This window comes from Aotus nancymaae, unplaced genomic scaffold (genome assembly GCF_030222135.1).
Source record: "Aotus nancymaae isolate 86718 unplaced genomic scaffold, 86718_ANA_hifiasm-v0.15.2.pri h1tg000041l, whole genome shotgun sequence".
In the NCBI taxonomy this organism is placed as follows: domain Eukaryota; kingdom Metazoa; phylum Chordata; class Mammalia; order Primates; family Aotidae; genus Aotus; species Aotus nancymaae.
The window spans coordinates 38,060,965-38,076,867 of record NW_026988455.1 but is presented as its reverse complement, the minus strand read 5'-3'; the positions used below and the strand labels follow the sequence as shown (position 1 = coordinate 38,076,867).

At 38.3% G+C, this 15,903-nt stretch overlaps 1 protein-coding gene across 1 annotated transcript in view; it reads left to right on the top strand.

The window, feature by feature from the left end:
- Positions 1-15,903, top strand: part of OSTF1 (osteoclast stimulating factor 1) — a 60,835-nt gene that overhangs the window by 32,553 nt on the left and 12,379 nt on the right. Inside the window, exons 3-7 of the mRNA XM_012454243.3 lie at positions 8,504-8,554; positions 11,599-11,662; positions 12,786-12,839; positions 14,176-14,283; positions 15,224-15,273. Of these exons, the coding sequence (XP_012309666.1) occupies positions 8,504-8,554; positions 11,599-11,662; positions 12,786-12,839; positions 14,176-14,283; positions 15,224-15,273 (327 nt within the window). The remainder of the gene's footprint in view (positions 1-8,503; positions 8,555-11,598; positions 11,663-12,785; positions 12,840-14,175; positions 14,284-15,223; positions 15,274-15,903) is intronic.

Genomic DNA, 15,903 nt, shown 5'->3' with positions numbered 1-15,903 from the left:
TGTCAGAGGCTAAGTACTCTCGAGAAAAATAAGGAGGGTGAGGGGCAAAGAAGTTAGTGGAGAAAAGAGTACTGTCTTCGATAGCGTGTTCAGAGATGGCCTTTCTGGAGAGGTGGCCTCTGGGGAGAGACCTGAAGGAAGTGAGGGAGCAACAAGTGCAGACAGCATCCTTGGTGGATGCTAGAATAGAAAAAGCAGGGAAGACAGCGTGGCTTCGAAAGTTGCAAACACAAGAGAGGGTGGTGAGAGACTGCTTCCGAGAGTTGGGGTGGATTGGAAGGGCGGAGCATGTAGGGCCTGTGGATCTCATTTGAATTTTGCTCTGGGTAAGATTGGAGGTGAGTGGATGGTTTTGATATAGTAGTGACTAGATAGTGAAGCAAGGAGTCCAGACAGGAGGCAAAGGATGGAAACCAAGGTTTCTTGGGGAGAAGGAGTGTATTAGTCCGTTTTCACACTGCTGATAAAGACATACCCGAGACTGGGTAATCTATAGAGGAAAAAGAGGTGTAATGGACCCATAGTTCCACGTGGCTGGGAAGGCCTCACAGTCATGGTGGAAGGTGAAAGGCACATCTTACATGGCAGCAGACAAGAGAGAATAACTAAGTGAAAGGGGAAACCCCTTATAAAATCGATACATCTTGTGAGACTTATTCACTACCACAACAGTATGGGGGAACCGCCCCCATGATTCAGTTATCTCCCGCCAGGTCCCTCCCACAACACGTGGGGATTATGGGAGCTACAAATCAAGGTGAGATTTAGGTGGGGACACAGCAAAACCATATCAAGGGGAAACCTGCTATCATTGGCTTTTCTCTCTTATATGCTAGGGACCAGAGCTTTTGCTCTGTGGGCAGTCAGCTTGCTGCCAGCTTCATCTGGGTTTTCCCCAAACCCTGCTGTCCCCAAAGTTAGAGGCAACTCAGAAGGTCACACAGAACAAGTGACACTGAACATCAATTCACTGCCATCAGGCCAGGGCCTGCCTTCAAATCCCAAATCTGTCATTTACTTATTGTGTGGATTTTCTTACCTCACGGCCATTGATTCCTCATGTGAAAACGGGGATACCATTCCTGCAGTGGAACCCTGCCGTGAGCATGGAGTGGGGTGAATATTGAAGGCCTACCATATGGTGAGCGCCAGCATATGGTAACCACTAATAAGCTAACATGGGGGTGTGCATATTCAGATGGTTCTCCCAAGACTTTGTACCCGAAATGTTTCTGGAACAAGAAAGGTGGGGTTTTTATTCTTCTCACCAAGAGATTCCACTGACTACTTTCCTGTGTTGGTGAGGGATTGGAAATGGGTAGTGTTAATTTACTGAGCTTGCCATAACAAAGTTCTACAGGCTGGGTGGTTTAACCAAAGGAAATTCATTTTCTCACAATTCCAGAAGCTAAAAGTCTGAGATGAAGATGTTGGCAGGGTTGGTTTCTTCTGAGGCCTTGCTCCCTGGCTTGTAGATGCCTGATTTCTCTCTGTGTCTTCTTGTGGTCTTTCCTCCATATGTCTGTGTTTTCCTCTACTGTTCTTATAAAGATGCGAGTCATTGGATTAGGCTCACCCTAAAGACCTCATTTTAACTTAATTAACTCTTTAAAGTCCTTATCTCCAAATACAGCCATATTTGGAAGTACGGATTCTCAGCTGATGATGAACCCAATAAACTCATTGTAAGACAAAAAAAATCCCTAAGTCAAAAATGCATTTAATACCCTGATAAGCCCGTTGTAAAGTTGAAAAATTGTTAAGTTGAATCATCATGTGTCAGGGGCGTCTGTACTGGGGGTTCGGACTCTAACAAGAATTTGTGGTAGGGAGAGGGCACAAAGAGCCCATAACAGGGAAGTGTGAGGCCCAGGGCTGCTGTCTTTAAGCCCTGCTCACAGGGAGTGCTGTCATTCCTTGCCTCTGCTTGTCCTTATCAGTTGTGTTCTGGTTGGTTCTGTGATCCTGACGGGGATAAGAGTGGGGGAGCGGATGGCTGGTCAGATGCCAGCCTGGGACACTCAATGAACAGACCATTCTCTGCTGCCTCCTCGACTCTAGAATGGGACCTGAATTTTCTTTGTTTTGAGACTGTAGGTAACTCCTGACTGCATCTCCTCTCTCCCCAAGTATGCTGCGTAGGCCCCGCCTTTGTCCTTTCTCACCGACCTCCTCCTTCCCCTTTGCTTCCTCATGACCTGGTTATGCCTTTCCTTACTTCTCGCCTACAGACTTAGCTCCTCCATTCCATCTGTAGTCTGGACTAGATTGGTGTTCCTCAAAGGTGGCTTTGCTTCCAACTCCTGCTTCAACCTTTTCTTTGACTAGAAAAGTCATCCTGTATAATCCAGCCCCTATTCCAGACCCAGTGTGCTCTGCTCCTTCCCCTTCTTGAACCATCCCGCCTAGATGTGACTCACAGTAGAACCTATTGCTCAGCACTTTCTAGACCCATGGCCCTGTCCCTTCCAAGCTCACATTAAATACTCCCTCTTCTATAAAGACTTCTCTGACCACTCCAGCTGGAGGGGGGCTGCCTCTTCTGCCTCTGAACTTCCACACTTGGTATTTCAGTCCTGCTCACGGGCACAGCATCGGAGGAAGCAGGACAGCACGGGGTTCAGGACCAGCTCTGCCTCTTGGGCAGCTATGTCACTTTGAGGAAATTACCAAACCTCTCTGTCACTGTATTCTCATCCGTAAATTGAGGATAATAATAGTCCCACAGGGTTTTAGTGAGAATTAAATGAGATTAATTTCATGAAGCTGCTGTTACTATTAAGGAGTAATTGTTACTATCTAAGGAATAGTGGTTACTATATTAATAGACATTTAACAGATATTTTTGATGGAGTATGTATTGATTTATTTACTTCCAATTCTTCTCCAAGATGGAGTTTCTCTACTGCTTTAAAAGAAATCTTAGTTATTATTGAATATACAGGCAAATATACATTTATTTCATTAGGCTTTAAAAAATACATTATATTTAAAATGTTGTAGTTTTTAATATTTTTAGTCCCAAGGATTGTAGGCTACAGTGAGTAATGACCACCTCAAGCCCTGGTGCCTCCAAATTTCTCCCCTTTTCAGCTCCTTTCAATCCAGGTATGAAGGGGGTAGCATCTGGCACAGCAGGCAGCCTCTAGCTCTCACAGGCCTTCCTGTCTGGTTAAGTGCCCGTGTCATGCCCATTGTTAAATTTTGAATCTCATTGCAGAACTAGGTTGGTCTTACCTTCTTTTTCTGAAAGAGAATTTCTGTTGGAAGCCGTTTGGTCTTTCTCCCCTCTGACCAGCAGCCATCTTCTCTGGAGGGACAGATACACCACAGCACATCCCAAACTGACCTGGCCTCCTTGAAGTCATTGGAACCAGGCAATAATGAAAGGCTGAGGTGGGCTCTGAGGGACATTGATGGCAGTCCCGCAGGCAGGCCTGGGTCCAGTTTTAAGCTCCTGTCCCCCCCTCAGGAGATGGGGACAGCAATACCCAATCCTGGTCTTGGGATCCACTGAAAAGGAAGAACACTAGGCAGCTCCCAGTTCTTCCTGCCAACCCATTTCTCATCTGTCTTGCTTAAAGGCAGGGGTGTGTTGGCACCACCCAGCCCCATTTGGTTTTTTTCTTCTCACCCAGCTCCTTTCAATAAAGTATCAACCACAGACCTGGCTGGACTGGATGGACCAGTGTCAAGACAGACTGATGGGGAGAGAACAGAATTTCCTGTGCGCTGGAGGTACATTGATTTCTAAAGGGAAACCAGCAGGACTCTGCTCTGTCATGTAAAGTTTGCTGGGCTGTACTAGGTTAATAGGGCCATGTGTAGGGGAGGGACAGTGGGAATCTTAAGAGCTGAGGTAGGAGCCCAGCCCTGCCACTCACTCTGATTTGTAGCAGACTCTTTAACTTCTCTAAGCCTGGTTGTGAAATACAGATTATATCCATGACCTAGCCAAGCCTAGTGAGTTGTGAGGACTAAATGAGGTCAAGTATACTTTGCAAGTAAAATATGATGCCATTGGTTTTGTTGTACTGCACTATGGGAGTGGGGGATTTGGGGGTGGATAGAGACAAATATTTTCCAAGGCGACCAGCTTTTAACCTGGTCATGACACCATGATGGCCAATAATGGCTATGCATGATGCTTTTGTATGAGAGAAAGCCTAGGTGGTGGGTAAGAGCAGGGACTCTATAATCTGACTTATAGTTCAAGTCCAGGTTCTACCATGTACCTGCTCTGTGGCCTTGGACAGGTTTCTCGTCTATAACATGATGATAAGAATAGCACCTACTTCATAGTGTTCTTGGTGAGGAACAAATTAGTTAATATTTCTAAATGCCCAGAACAGTACATGGTATATAATACATACTGTAAAGTGTTAAATAAAAACATCTGTGGAGAATTTGTTTTCTCTTTTTATTAATTTTGGGGGCTTCAGACAGACAAATCAGAAAAATTTCAAAAGTATATCAGTTTTTCTAAACTTTTCATAAAATATATATTTGCATAAGCCAACAAAATTAATGCCTTGGGAATTACATGTTACCAAGAATACATGGAATGGGAATGGGAATAGGAATATATGTTACCAAGTGTATACTCTTTGCTGTAACATCCCAGTGAACAACAGCTTACTTATTCTGATACCTTGTTCTTCAAGGAGAGAGGAAAGGAGGAATGCAGTTAAAAACCAAAGAACAATCTGGAAATAGAGCAGTGCATACTTCATTATGTTACTGTTTTCCTATTTCTGTTCCCTAAATATGATACTAGGAATTTAAAAGTAGATGCTTGTTGAACAATTTACATCAGGTGTCCTGCTAGTGGTTTCTTAATGGAAAATGTGAATATTGCAAATGAAATCTGTTCTTAAAATCACGAAATTACCTTGTTGTTTGTACTGCCACCAATACGGTGAAGAATTTGGTAGACTACCCACTTAGCTAGATTGGGAAAATGTGTCCCTAGTTTATTTGGAAGAAGACATTTTATGAGTAGTGGCATTCTGTGTCTGGGAGCTATGGAGTAAAAGAATAAATGTCTACTGTAATTTCTCAGGATGAAAAAATGAGGTCACTTTTTGCCGGACTGAAATGGACTGCCTGTTCTCGTGGCCACAGTTGAAAAACAAGTCTGATCTAATGGGTGGCTTGTGGCAGACACCACTATTGAACGACAACCATTAATTCAAAAACTGAAATAGCGCTGAGAGTATTGAAGTGACTGCACTTAGTGGTCTTTCTCAAATGATGCACTTTACCAAACCACAGAGGACAAGAATTACTTAAAAGACATTAAGAGTTTTAACTATTTTGGGCTTTATCACATTTTTTAAAAAATTGAGGTAAAATTCATATAACAAAATTAACCATTTTTAAAATTTTTAATTTCTGTGAGTACATAGAAGATGTATGTATTTCTGGGGCAAAGGAGATGTTTTGATATAGGCATGCAATGTGGAATAATCACATCATGGAATATTAAGTATCCATCCCCTTAACCATTCATCCTTTGTGTTACAAACAATCCAGTTATACTCTTTTAGTTATTTTAAAACGTATGATTATTATTGACTATCCTGATGTGCTATCAAATAATAGGTCTTATTATTTCCTTCTAAATATCTTTTTGTACACATTAACCATCCCCATCTTTCCCCAAGTTTGCCCATTACCCTTCCCAGCCTCTGGTAGCCATACTTCTACTCTCTATGCCCATGAGTTCAATTGTTTTGATTTTTAGATCTCACAAATCAGTGAGAACATGTGATGTTTGTCTTTTTGGTCCTGGCTTATTTCAGAATTAACCATTTTAAAGTGTATCATTCAGTGGTATTTAGTACATTCACAATTCATTACCTCTGTCTAGTTCTAAAACATTTTCATCATCCCACAAATTAACCCTGTACCCATTAAACAGTTACTCCCTATTCCCCCTGACTTCATTGCTTATTTTTATAAGAAAGACTCATTACAATGGTTTTGTGTGTGAGCTTTGTTTTTAAAGGCTATTTGTTTGGTACTTTTTCATAATGTGTTTTGTTTGTTTGTTTGTTTAAAGGGTGAGTGTGGACATTTAATGTTTAAAGGGTGAGTGTGGACATTAAATGTGGACATTTAGGGAGATTTGACTTTCCTGATTTTCGAAGGAAAGTAAAATTGTAGGGAAAGATGACTTCTTAACTTCCTGAGAGTACTGATTGAGGAAGATTCATTGTAAGACATAACTGAGCGAGATTAACTTTGGGAGATGTACTCAGTAAGAATAGCCCAGGACAGCTCAAAGATGAGACAGATGTCTTCAAGCAATTGAACGCTTTCAAATTCCAGGAAATGAAAAGTCACTGCAGGAAAATGTTGCAGCCCACATATCCTGTTTTCCTTATACTCTTCTTCCTTCATTCTCCCCTCCCAGGCCTTAGCACCATCTAAAAGAGAGTGAGTCAGATGGTGTTAAAATTGCCAGCAAAGGCCGACCTTAATGTTAGTTGGGGGTGGCTGCTGAGTCCTGCTGGGATGCTGTAGTGGGGAGAGAATCCTCTTTCTGGCTTCTCTGGGAGTGATCCAGTTTGCATCAAATAAATACTAAAGAGAATAGTTTGTTTACATAGTCACTTTCCATATCTGTTACATATTGGTAGTGATATTGGTCATTGATCATCAGAACATATTAGAGATAGATTTCAGAGAATATTAGTGGTCGTTAATTTCTTTTTGCTCCCTAATTCAAGCAACAAAAATAAAAATAAAATGATATCAAAATGTATGTCACAAGATCTAGTACATATAGCTAATTTTCCATAGTTTGTGCTATGTGTAAGACTAGTCTGTGCAAATCAAAGTATAAATGTAGTAGATATTTCAGGAAGTTACCTTTGAAAGGACTAAGCCATTTGGGGGCATCATTAATCATCATTTGCTAATTTTTAGATTTGAATGCATAATGCATCTAAATATTCATGTATTATGGTTGCTTAAAGCATTTTATGGCTGTTATAGTCTTCATTTAGATTCATGGAGAAATACTTATAATAAGAGTATAGATCAGTTTCACAACTAAATAAATTACTAATGCAGAATCATATTTATTACCCTGGTCTGCTACTGAAAGGAGGTAAACAAACAGAAAAATTGAGTGGATGAAATATTTTATTTTTAATTTTATTTATTAACAATTTTTTTTGAGACAGAGTCTCTCTCTGTCACTCAGGTGGCTGGAGTGTAGTGGTGCGATTTCAGCTCACTGCAACCTCCGCCTCCCAGGTTCAAGCGATTCTTATGTCTCAGTCTCCTGAGTAGCTGGGATTATGAGTGTGCACCACCACGCCTGGAAAATTTTTTGTGTGTGTTTTTCGTAGAGACGGGGTTTCACCACATTGGCCAGGCTGGTCTTGAACTCCTGTCCTCAAGTGATCTGCCCACCTTGGGCTCCCCAAGTTCTGGAATTACAGGCGTGAGCCACCACCTCTGGCTGGATGAAATAACTTGTTTCGTTAGCATAATTTTAATTTGTATGGAATAGTAATTATAATTAGAAATATCAAAGCCTTTCTTTTAACAGTATTTTTCCCACCAAAACTATGAAAGCAACACATGGTCATGACAGAGAATCTGGAAATTTTTCTATGTATATTTCATGCAAATTGTGTTCTTTTCACGTGTGAAATTTTGTGCCCTACATTTTTCATCTACCATGATACTATAAACATTTCCCAATATCTGAAATTTGCTCTCAGTAGGCATCACCCTACTTACTTATAAAGTCATGGTGTTATCAGCTGATGGGGAAAAGATGTTTAACATGTGTATCTTTATTCAGAAAGTTTTTAGAACATTTGGTTGGTACAGGCCAGAGCACATATGGTGTGTGTAATTAGCCAGCCCCTCAGAGCTGCTTGGGGTTTCTGGACTAGCTGAGTTACTGATTCATATCTTTTAGTTCTTTAGCCTTATTAATGGTTGAATTACATATTAATTTTTTTCATACAGAAAATGTTCATTCACTCTGAACATGAAGAGCTAGGATAATGATTTTCTCAAAATAAGTGGATAGTAGATGTTGATATTAAAGTGTTCAAGGGTTGAGACCTTGTTTAAGAGAAAACCAAGCTTCTGGCTGTTTTTTTTTGTTTTAATTCTAGACATTTATCTTTCTATGAAAACATATATATCATCTTTTGGAATTTCTGCAAGGAAGAAGTTTTATTAATATTCTATTTTGATATACAAATGTCTTGCTTTGGTTGTAGAAGAGTATAAGATGTGTGTGGAGAATTTATATATGTACTTCTTTGAAGTTCATCATGGGAAAAAAATTCAGCCATCTATTCATGTATTAATTTTTCAGTAGTGTTTAATTATATGGCTTATGTGCTTATTTAAGTGTATAAAACCACATTATTTATTAGAATATGATAGAATTTTGAATCTATGTTTTTAAATCATTATATTCTAATTCATGAAAAATCACATGGAGTCAAACTTTTTTTTTTTCTTCTAGCCAGATGAATTATACTTTGAGGAAGGTGATATTATCTACATTACTGACATGGTAAGCCCAGATAACATCTTGTAATACCACATATAAACTAAAGATTTGTAAGACTGTTTTATGTAGCTATAACACTGTAAGTTATTTAAATGTATATTTACATAAAAATACATATGTACAAGTCTGTTCATTTTAGCACAATTGATAGTAGCATAAGATTGAAAATAGCCCTTATTTCCATCAATAGGAAAAGGGTTGAATAAGCTTTGGTCTGTCCACAAATGGAGTATTATGCAGCTATAGAAAGAAATGGGTAACATCTCTATATGCTATTATGAAGTAATTTAAGTTTAAAAAAAACCAAAATGAAAAAATGTAGATAGTGTATCCTCACTCTTCTGAAGGGTGAGAGTGTATGTGTACACACACACACACACACACACACACACACACCCCTGATGACTTATGAAGTAGAATTTAGTTTTATTCTATGAAGAGTAAAGATCCTTCCTCTAGGTGGAGGGAGGGAAATAGGGTAGAATGAACATGGATGGAAGATAAATTTTTAGAAAATTATATTTGTTTTGTGAATTTGACTTTGAACTGATATAACCTTGACATAGTTAAAAATTGAAGTAAAAAGCAATCCCTAAAAATTAAAAGCAGAATGAATCAAGTGAACTTAATTGTACCCTAGTAATTGGCATAACCACACAGAGAGGAAATATTCCAAGTTTAAAACTCAGCAATTTGACTGAACATCCATGGTAGTATATGGATATATATGAAGGACATAGATACATATGAAAAAAATATATATATGAAGGACAAAAATAACTGGCCAAAAAAAGTCAATTGTTTTAAGTCGTGCTCTTGTTAGGGAAATGTTGGTAATGCTAATTCTGAGATTGTTGCACATGTATTGTGGTTTAGAGCAAATGAGTCATTAGGGCAGTGATGTTGCTAACGGATTTTCAGCATGGCAGAAAGGATACACAGATGTAAGATTAATGACAGTTTAAGAGATTAATGACAGTTTAAGAAAAACTCGGTATTCCTTCATCTGAATTGGAATGATCATGTTGTATTTTTTTTTTTTTTTTTTTTTTTTTTTTTTTGAGACGGAGTTTCGCTCTTGTTACCCAGACTGGAATGCAATGGCGCGATCTCGGCTCACCGCAACCTCCGCCTCCTGGGTTCAGGCAATTCTTCTGCCTCAGCCTCCTGAGTAGCTGGGATTACAGACGTGTGCCACTATGCCCAGCTAATTTTTGTATTTTTAGTAGAGACGGGGTTTCACCATGTTGACGAGGATGGTCTTGATCTCTTGACCTCGTGATCCACCCGCCTCGACCTCCCAAAGTGCTGGGATTACAGGCTTGAGCCTCCGCGCCCGGCAGTATTTTTTATCTAAAATAAAACAAAATTATTCACTGCTTTGTTATTTTAAAGGACCTAGGAAAAATGTCCAACCCAATAATAATATGTTATTTTCCACTGAAATGAATAGGCTTCTTTGAGAAATGGCTGGTACCAAGTCAGGGGCAGCAGAGATACAAGATAAACCCAGAACGTCCTCTTACTAGAAAACAAGGAAGTTCCCAAAGACAGTAGAGTCACATTGAAAGGACTTGGGAATTAACTTGAAGAGATTCCCATTGGCCAAAGATAGGACAATTTGAGCATCAATTAGAGCAACAACTTCCAAGAATTGAAACACATTAAATACATTTAAATTTATGAGTTCCTCATGTTACTTCTGAACATATCTCATTGGTCAGCATGAGAGAATGCTAGGAAACCAAGTTTTTATTCTGACAACTGTTAAGGGAAAGAATCACCATTTACTGTGTTTTCTTTATGAATTTCTTATCCAGGCAACCTGGGAGTTGATGAGGGAAAGTTTTTGTTTAAAGAGGTATTCAGGTTATTTCAATGAAGAAGGAATAATAGAATTAGAATGCCACCATCTTGCAGCCCCCAGGAAATAGTGGATCTAGACAATGATCATCAATGGGTACTAACATGACAAAAAGAAGCCGACTAGACAGTATGTGTTTCCCAATGGAAGAAGTCAATACTGCCTAGGAAATAGCCTTGCCAAAAAAAATTGAAGCTGACTCTAATTAAACCTCTAGAACTAATGACCAACTTACAGGCAATACAGGAAACAGAGGAACATGTTTAATGATAACACAGGGCTGCAACATGCAAAATCCATAGAGGTTTGAACTACAGAACAAACCAAATCGTTTCTTCAACAAATCTATTGTAAGAGATAAAAAAGAGTGGAGAGAGAACCTATAGATTAAAAGATACTTAAAAGACAAATCAATCATATCGTATAGCCCTTATTTGAATCCCAAATTATGGGGCTGTTGGGAAATTTGAGTATTGACTTAGATATTTGATATTAAGGAATTATTGTTGGAAAAAAACTTTTAAGCTGTGATAATGGCATAATTGTCTTTCAAAAAGTATATATCTTTCAGAAATACATACTGAAATGTTTACAGATGAAATAATATGTCTAGAATTTATTTCAAAATAATCTAGGAGGGGAGGGTGGTTGTGGGGAGATATATGAAATAATATTGGCCATTAATAAATGATTTGTGCAGTTGGGAAACTGGTATATATATAAGGTCATTACATTGTTCTTTCTACTTTTTTATAGGTTTAAATTTTTCTATAAAAAAAGTTACCCTCAAAATGAAGATAATATAAAGAGATCTTTAGAACTTCCTCCCCCCATAAAAAATTATCTCAAAGTTAAGAGAAATGAAATTCTGGACGCAAAATCGTATAGCTAGTTGAAAGTAGTGTAACTTTTTTCCTTCTGTTTCATATTATTTCTGATTTGTTTGGTGGTTGAGGGTCTGTGATGAAGCGTATTCCATTTGTTGCAGGCGGAAACATGTTTATTTGTAATTTAGTGGCAAGGGAGATGGATGCCCATAGCTAGGGTATGAGGAAGCTTGATAGTATGGGTAGGGCTGGCGGACATTTTGTAGAACATGTACTCCCTAGGAGCCAAATAATTTGCAAAGTGAATGAATGCCGTCTGGATTTAATGCCACTTAGTTTAACTCTTCTTTTACCAGAGCGATACCAATTGGTGGAAAGGCACCTCGAAAGGCAGGACTGGACTAATTCCAAGCAACTATGGTAAGTGTTGCTGAGTGATTTTACTTTCACTTGGATTGCTTTGGTTCTTGAGGCTTTTCTGCTTGCCACTGTGGCTGAGAAGGCAATGAAGTCATTGTCAGTCTAGGAAATGTTCCATTCCATGAGCCTCCTGTTAATAAACTGGCCATGAACACCAGATGTGCTTGAGCCAGACTCTATGGCCTAAGAGAATGCATTATAGCATTCTTGAAAGAACCCAAGGTTTCCAAGGAAACGGTTATGGTTTTACTTTCTTCTACTCTTAAAACAATTTTTTTTAATGCTGATTAACTCGATCTTGCAGATCATTTCTTAGACTAGCCCTTTGTTTTGTGATGGAGAAACCTGACCTTGTTAATTCATGTTCAGGGCAGTGATGTTCATTAAATGCTTATCATTGACAGTTTGGGGAGCTTGAGCAATGAGAGACACGGCTCCTGCCATGAAGCTGCTTCTAGCTGGAAATGGGAAAACAGATAAAACACTTATTTAGATGTCAGCAGAGTAAAGTCAAAAGAGCACAGAATTGATGAACAAGGCTCCTGAATTTTAATCCTTTTTCTTCCCTTTCCTAATAACACTTCCTACTGATTCTAGGACAACAGGGAACACATCTCTAAGATGCAGGTAGCTATGCTGATTGTTCTTTCTGAATACAGGAAGCAAAATATTCCCCCCCCATCTGCTCCTATATAAATACACACAAGGGAATCAGAATTATTTTCAGGCATCTTTAAAACAGAGTGATCTACAAAATGTAAAAATGAACATCAAAAGCTTTCTTTTGCATTTTTGTGACTTTGTTTTTTAAATACTTGAGTAATATCAAGTATGCATTTAACTCAGGTATGCAGGTTTGTTTCTTTTTGTTTATACTTCCAGTTAATTACTGTGTTACTGCCTTATTGCTTGGCTTGGTTTCCCTTAACACATAATTCAGCTTCATTTAATGCAAGAACTATCTATATGATTTTCTGTTACTTTTTATCTGTGTTAAGTAAAGGAAACTGTGTTGAAGGCCCTGGTATTCCTGAAGCTGGGGGACTGTAGTGAGTGAGTGGCTTCAGTGAATCATTTGTGTGGCAATTCAGCATTGGGTTAATGCTTTTTATTTTCAACCTAGTGGCTGAGCAGGCAGAATCCATTGATAATCCATTGCATGAAGCAGCAAAAAGAGGTAGGTGTGATTCTTTTTGATTGAGGTATGCAGTACAGTAAAATGCACAAATTTCGATTAGTTTTGACAAATGCATCAAGATCTAGAACATTCTGCCATCCCAGAAAGTTCCCTTTGCACCTTCTCAGTTAAATTTCTGCTTTCCCCAGAGACAGTCTGTCCCAACATCTATTACGCTAGAGAAGTGTGATTTTAATTTTAAAATGTCAGTCAAAAAATACTTCTGAAGGGAGAAGCAAGTCAAAGTCTGTGACTTCCAAAGCTCAATATCTGGCAGGGGAAAGAGAGATCATAAAATATGATATGATAAGTACAGCAATTGAAATGTGTTTAACGGGCTGTAGGGGCCAGGGTGAGTAACTGGAGGGCAGGAGAACGGAAGGGCCTGATGGGTACAGCATTTAGGAGAGCGTTGGTGTGGTGAGCATTTAGCCAGGGAGGGCACAAACAATAGGGATGAACCTGGGGAAGATCCTTGGCCAAACAACGATGAGCCTGGTCTTGGGCTTTGTTCTGTAGATCAGTAGTCCTCAGCTAGGGCGATTCCTCTTTCACAAACCCTGAGGATATTTGGCAATATCTGGAGACATGTTGACTGTCATGACTGGAGGGATGTTACTGGCACCTTTTGGGGAGAGGCAGGGGTTGTTGCTACACATCCTACAGCACACAGGAGCACTCCCACAATAAATCAACCCCAGATGCCAATAGGGCCGATGCTGAGAAACCCTGCTGTAGATAATGGGGAGTTTTAGTAAAGCCTCAGTGAGCTCTATTTCATTCCATTTTTAGATTTTTTTTGAAATCTGGATGTACACAAGGAAATTATTGGTTAGGATTGTGAAAAAGTAAAACTACTAAACTGACATTTGGGATATTAGCCTGTGGATTTTAAATTAATAGTTATAGTTTAGCATATAAGGGCAGCAGCTTTGAGTAGGTTGTTTGGCCTTTCTTATAAGAACTGAAGATGCATTGTAAATATGAATATGAATAGTATCTGCTTGCTCCCAATTTCCAGAATTTGACAAAGAAAAAATAATATGTATGTATGTGTGTACACATACAGACACACACACACACACACACACACACACACACACACACATTAACAAAATAGAAATATCTTAAGTATACCCATGTAGGGAACTTTTCCCATTAAGCTATCATTAAAAACATTGATGTTAATACTTTCTATTAATAAGCTGGAAGTTAAAATGTACTGTAATAAATGTATTAATGGACAGGTCTTTATGCAGAATGAAATAGATTTAAACTCAGAATAAAAAATGAAACCTTTTTTTCTTGTGTTTTTATAAATGTAAAATTCTTTCAGGCAACTTGAGCTGGTTGAGAGAATGTTTGGACAACAGAGTGGGCGTTAATGGCTTAGACAAAGCTGGAAGCACTGCCTTATACTGGGCTTGCCATGGGGGTCACAAAGGTATTACATTTTGTTTGTTATATGTTTCTATGCTACTGAAAATGTGTTTCACCTAAGGGAGCCAGATTTACAAAAAAAAAGAGAAAGAAAAAGCATTGGCTATTCTTTTTGAATGTTTTAGAACACCAGCTGAAAGCCTTGATCCTGGGAGCTCTTAGAACAGTGGGTAGAATGTAGTCAGTCAGCCTCACTGCATGGGCCTCTCTCTCTCGAAAGCCTGGACACGTCCTTTCCTCTCTCAGGCTTAGAAAGGTTACCGGAAAATAGCAGTAGTATAAAAACAAAACCACTATCTAATCTTACGGAAAAAAGAGCAGAATTGGCTCCTCTAGCTTAGCTTTTCACGAGGTGTGCTTTTATGATTTATGTTTTAAGTTTAATGCAAACTATTAGATTCAAGAGAAAGCCAACATTTGCCTAAGTTAGTGATTCCATTGATACTTTCTCTGTTATAGTCAATAATGATGACGAATTGAATTTTTAGATGTATTTCATCCTGGCCAAAAATGTTATCACTCACTGCTTTTCTACCTCTCTATAACACAGGAAACAAACTCAACAACAATAATAAATGAAGAGCTCAGCAAATTAAATAGCAGTGCCAAAGGAAAATTTGTAACTGTCTCCTAAAAAGAAGCCTATCTTATTTTAGCTAATAAGCATGTTAGTTATATGAATACAAAGTATTATAATGAACGTAAAAATATTCCTAGAAGTGTCATATGAAAATGCAAAAGCCAAAACTATTAGAAAAAGTATATTTTCCTAAATAATTCCACTTTTTAGGTTCTTAAGTTTTTCTATTTTATAAATTTTACAAAATGTGTTAATATTTTCTTGATGGTTCTTCTAAAGAATCTCTCTTTTATAAAATTATTGTACCTAGATTTGGGCTTCTTATTTTCATTCTTAAAAAGTATCTTTTCTCTTTGAATTTCAGATATAGTGGAAATGCTATTTACTCAACCAAATATTGAACTGAACCAGCAGGTAAGACTGCTTATCTGGAAATCATTTAACACACACCTGCTTCTCTTTAGTATAGAGCAACTTATGGGCATGTGAAATATTGTTGTCAAAATACCACAAACACATAATTTAAAAATTATAATTGTACTAAAATTCAAATTGTCCACAGCCCCAAATGCCACTCCTCCTCATATGTCACTTTCAGCTTTTAGCTCTTTGTTCATGTACTTAGCTTTGTATTACTAAGGAATAGGCTGACGGAGCCATCTCGTCATGCATTATCTTCATGTATATTTTGGCCTCTTGTTGGGTATGTGAAGGGTTAAGCTTGTCAGCTGCCCCAGCTCTCATCTTTCAGCACCCAGCACCCAGCCTTTCCACCTCTGCTCCTCAATGCACTTCATCACAGTTTTTGGTTATATTACTATATAATGTTTACTTTATTATGGGTGTTTAAATAGTATTCACTGCTTATATAACTTTTTTTTGTTTCTTTTTGACTTTTTAAAACTCATTTTTTGTTATCTCACTGTGACTTCTATATTGTTTTATACAGTCTTGATATATAATACTTTTCTAAAATGTTTAAGATAATCAGCAGCTTTCTTTTTTCTCCCTGGACTCCTACTTCCTGATGCTCTCCATCATCCT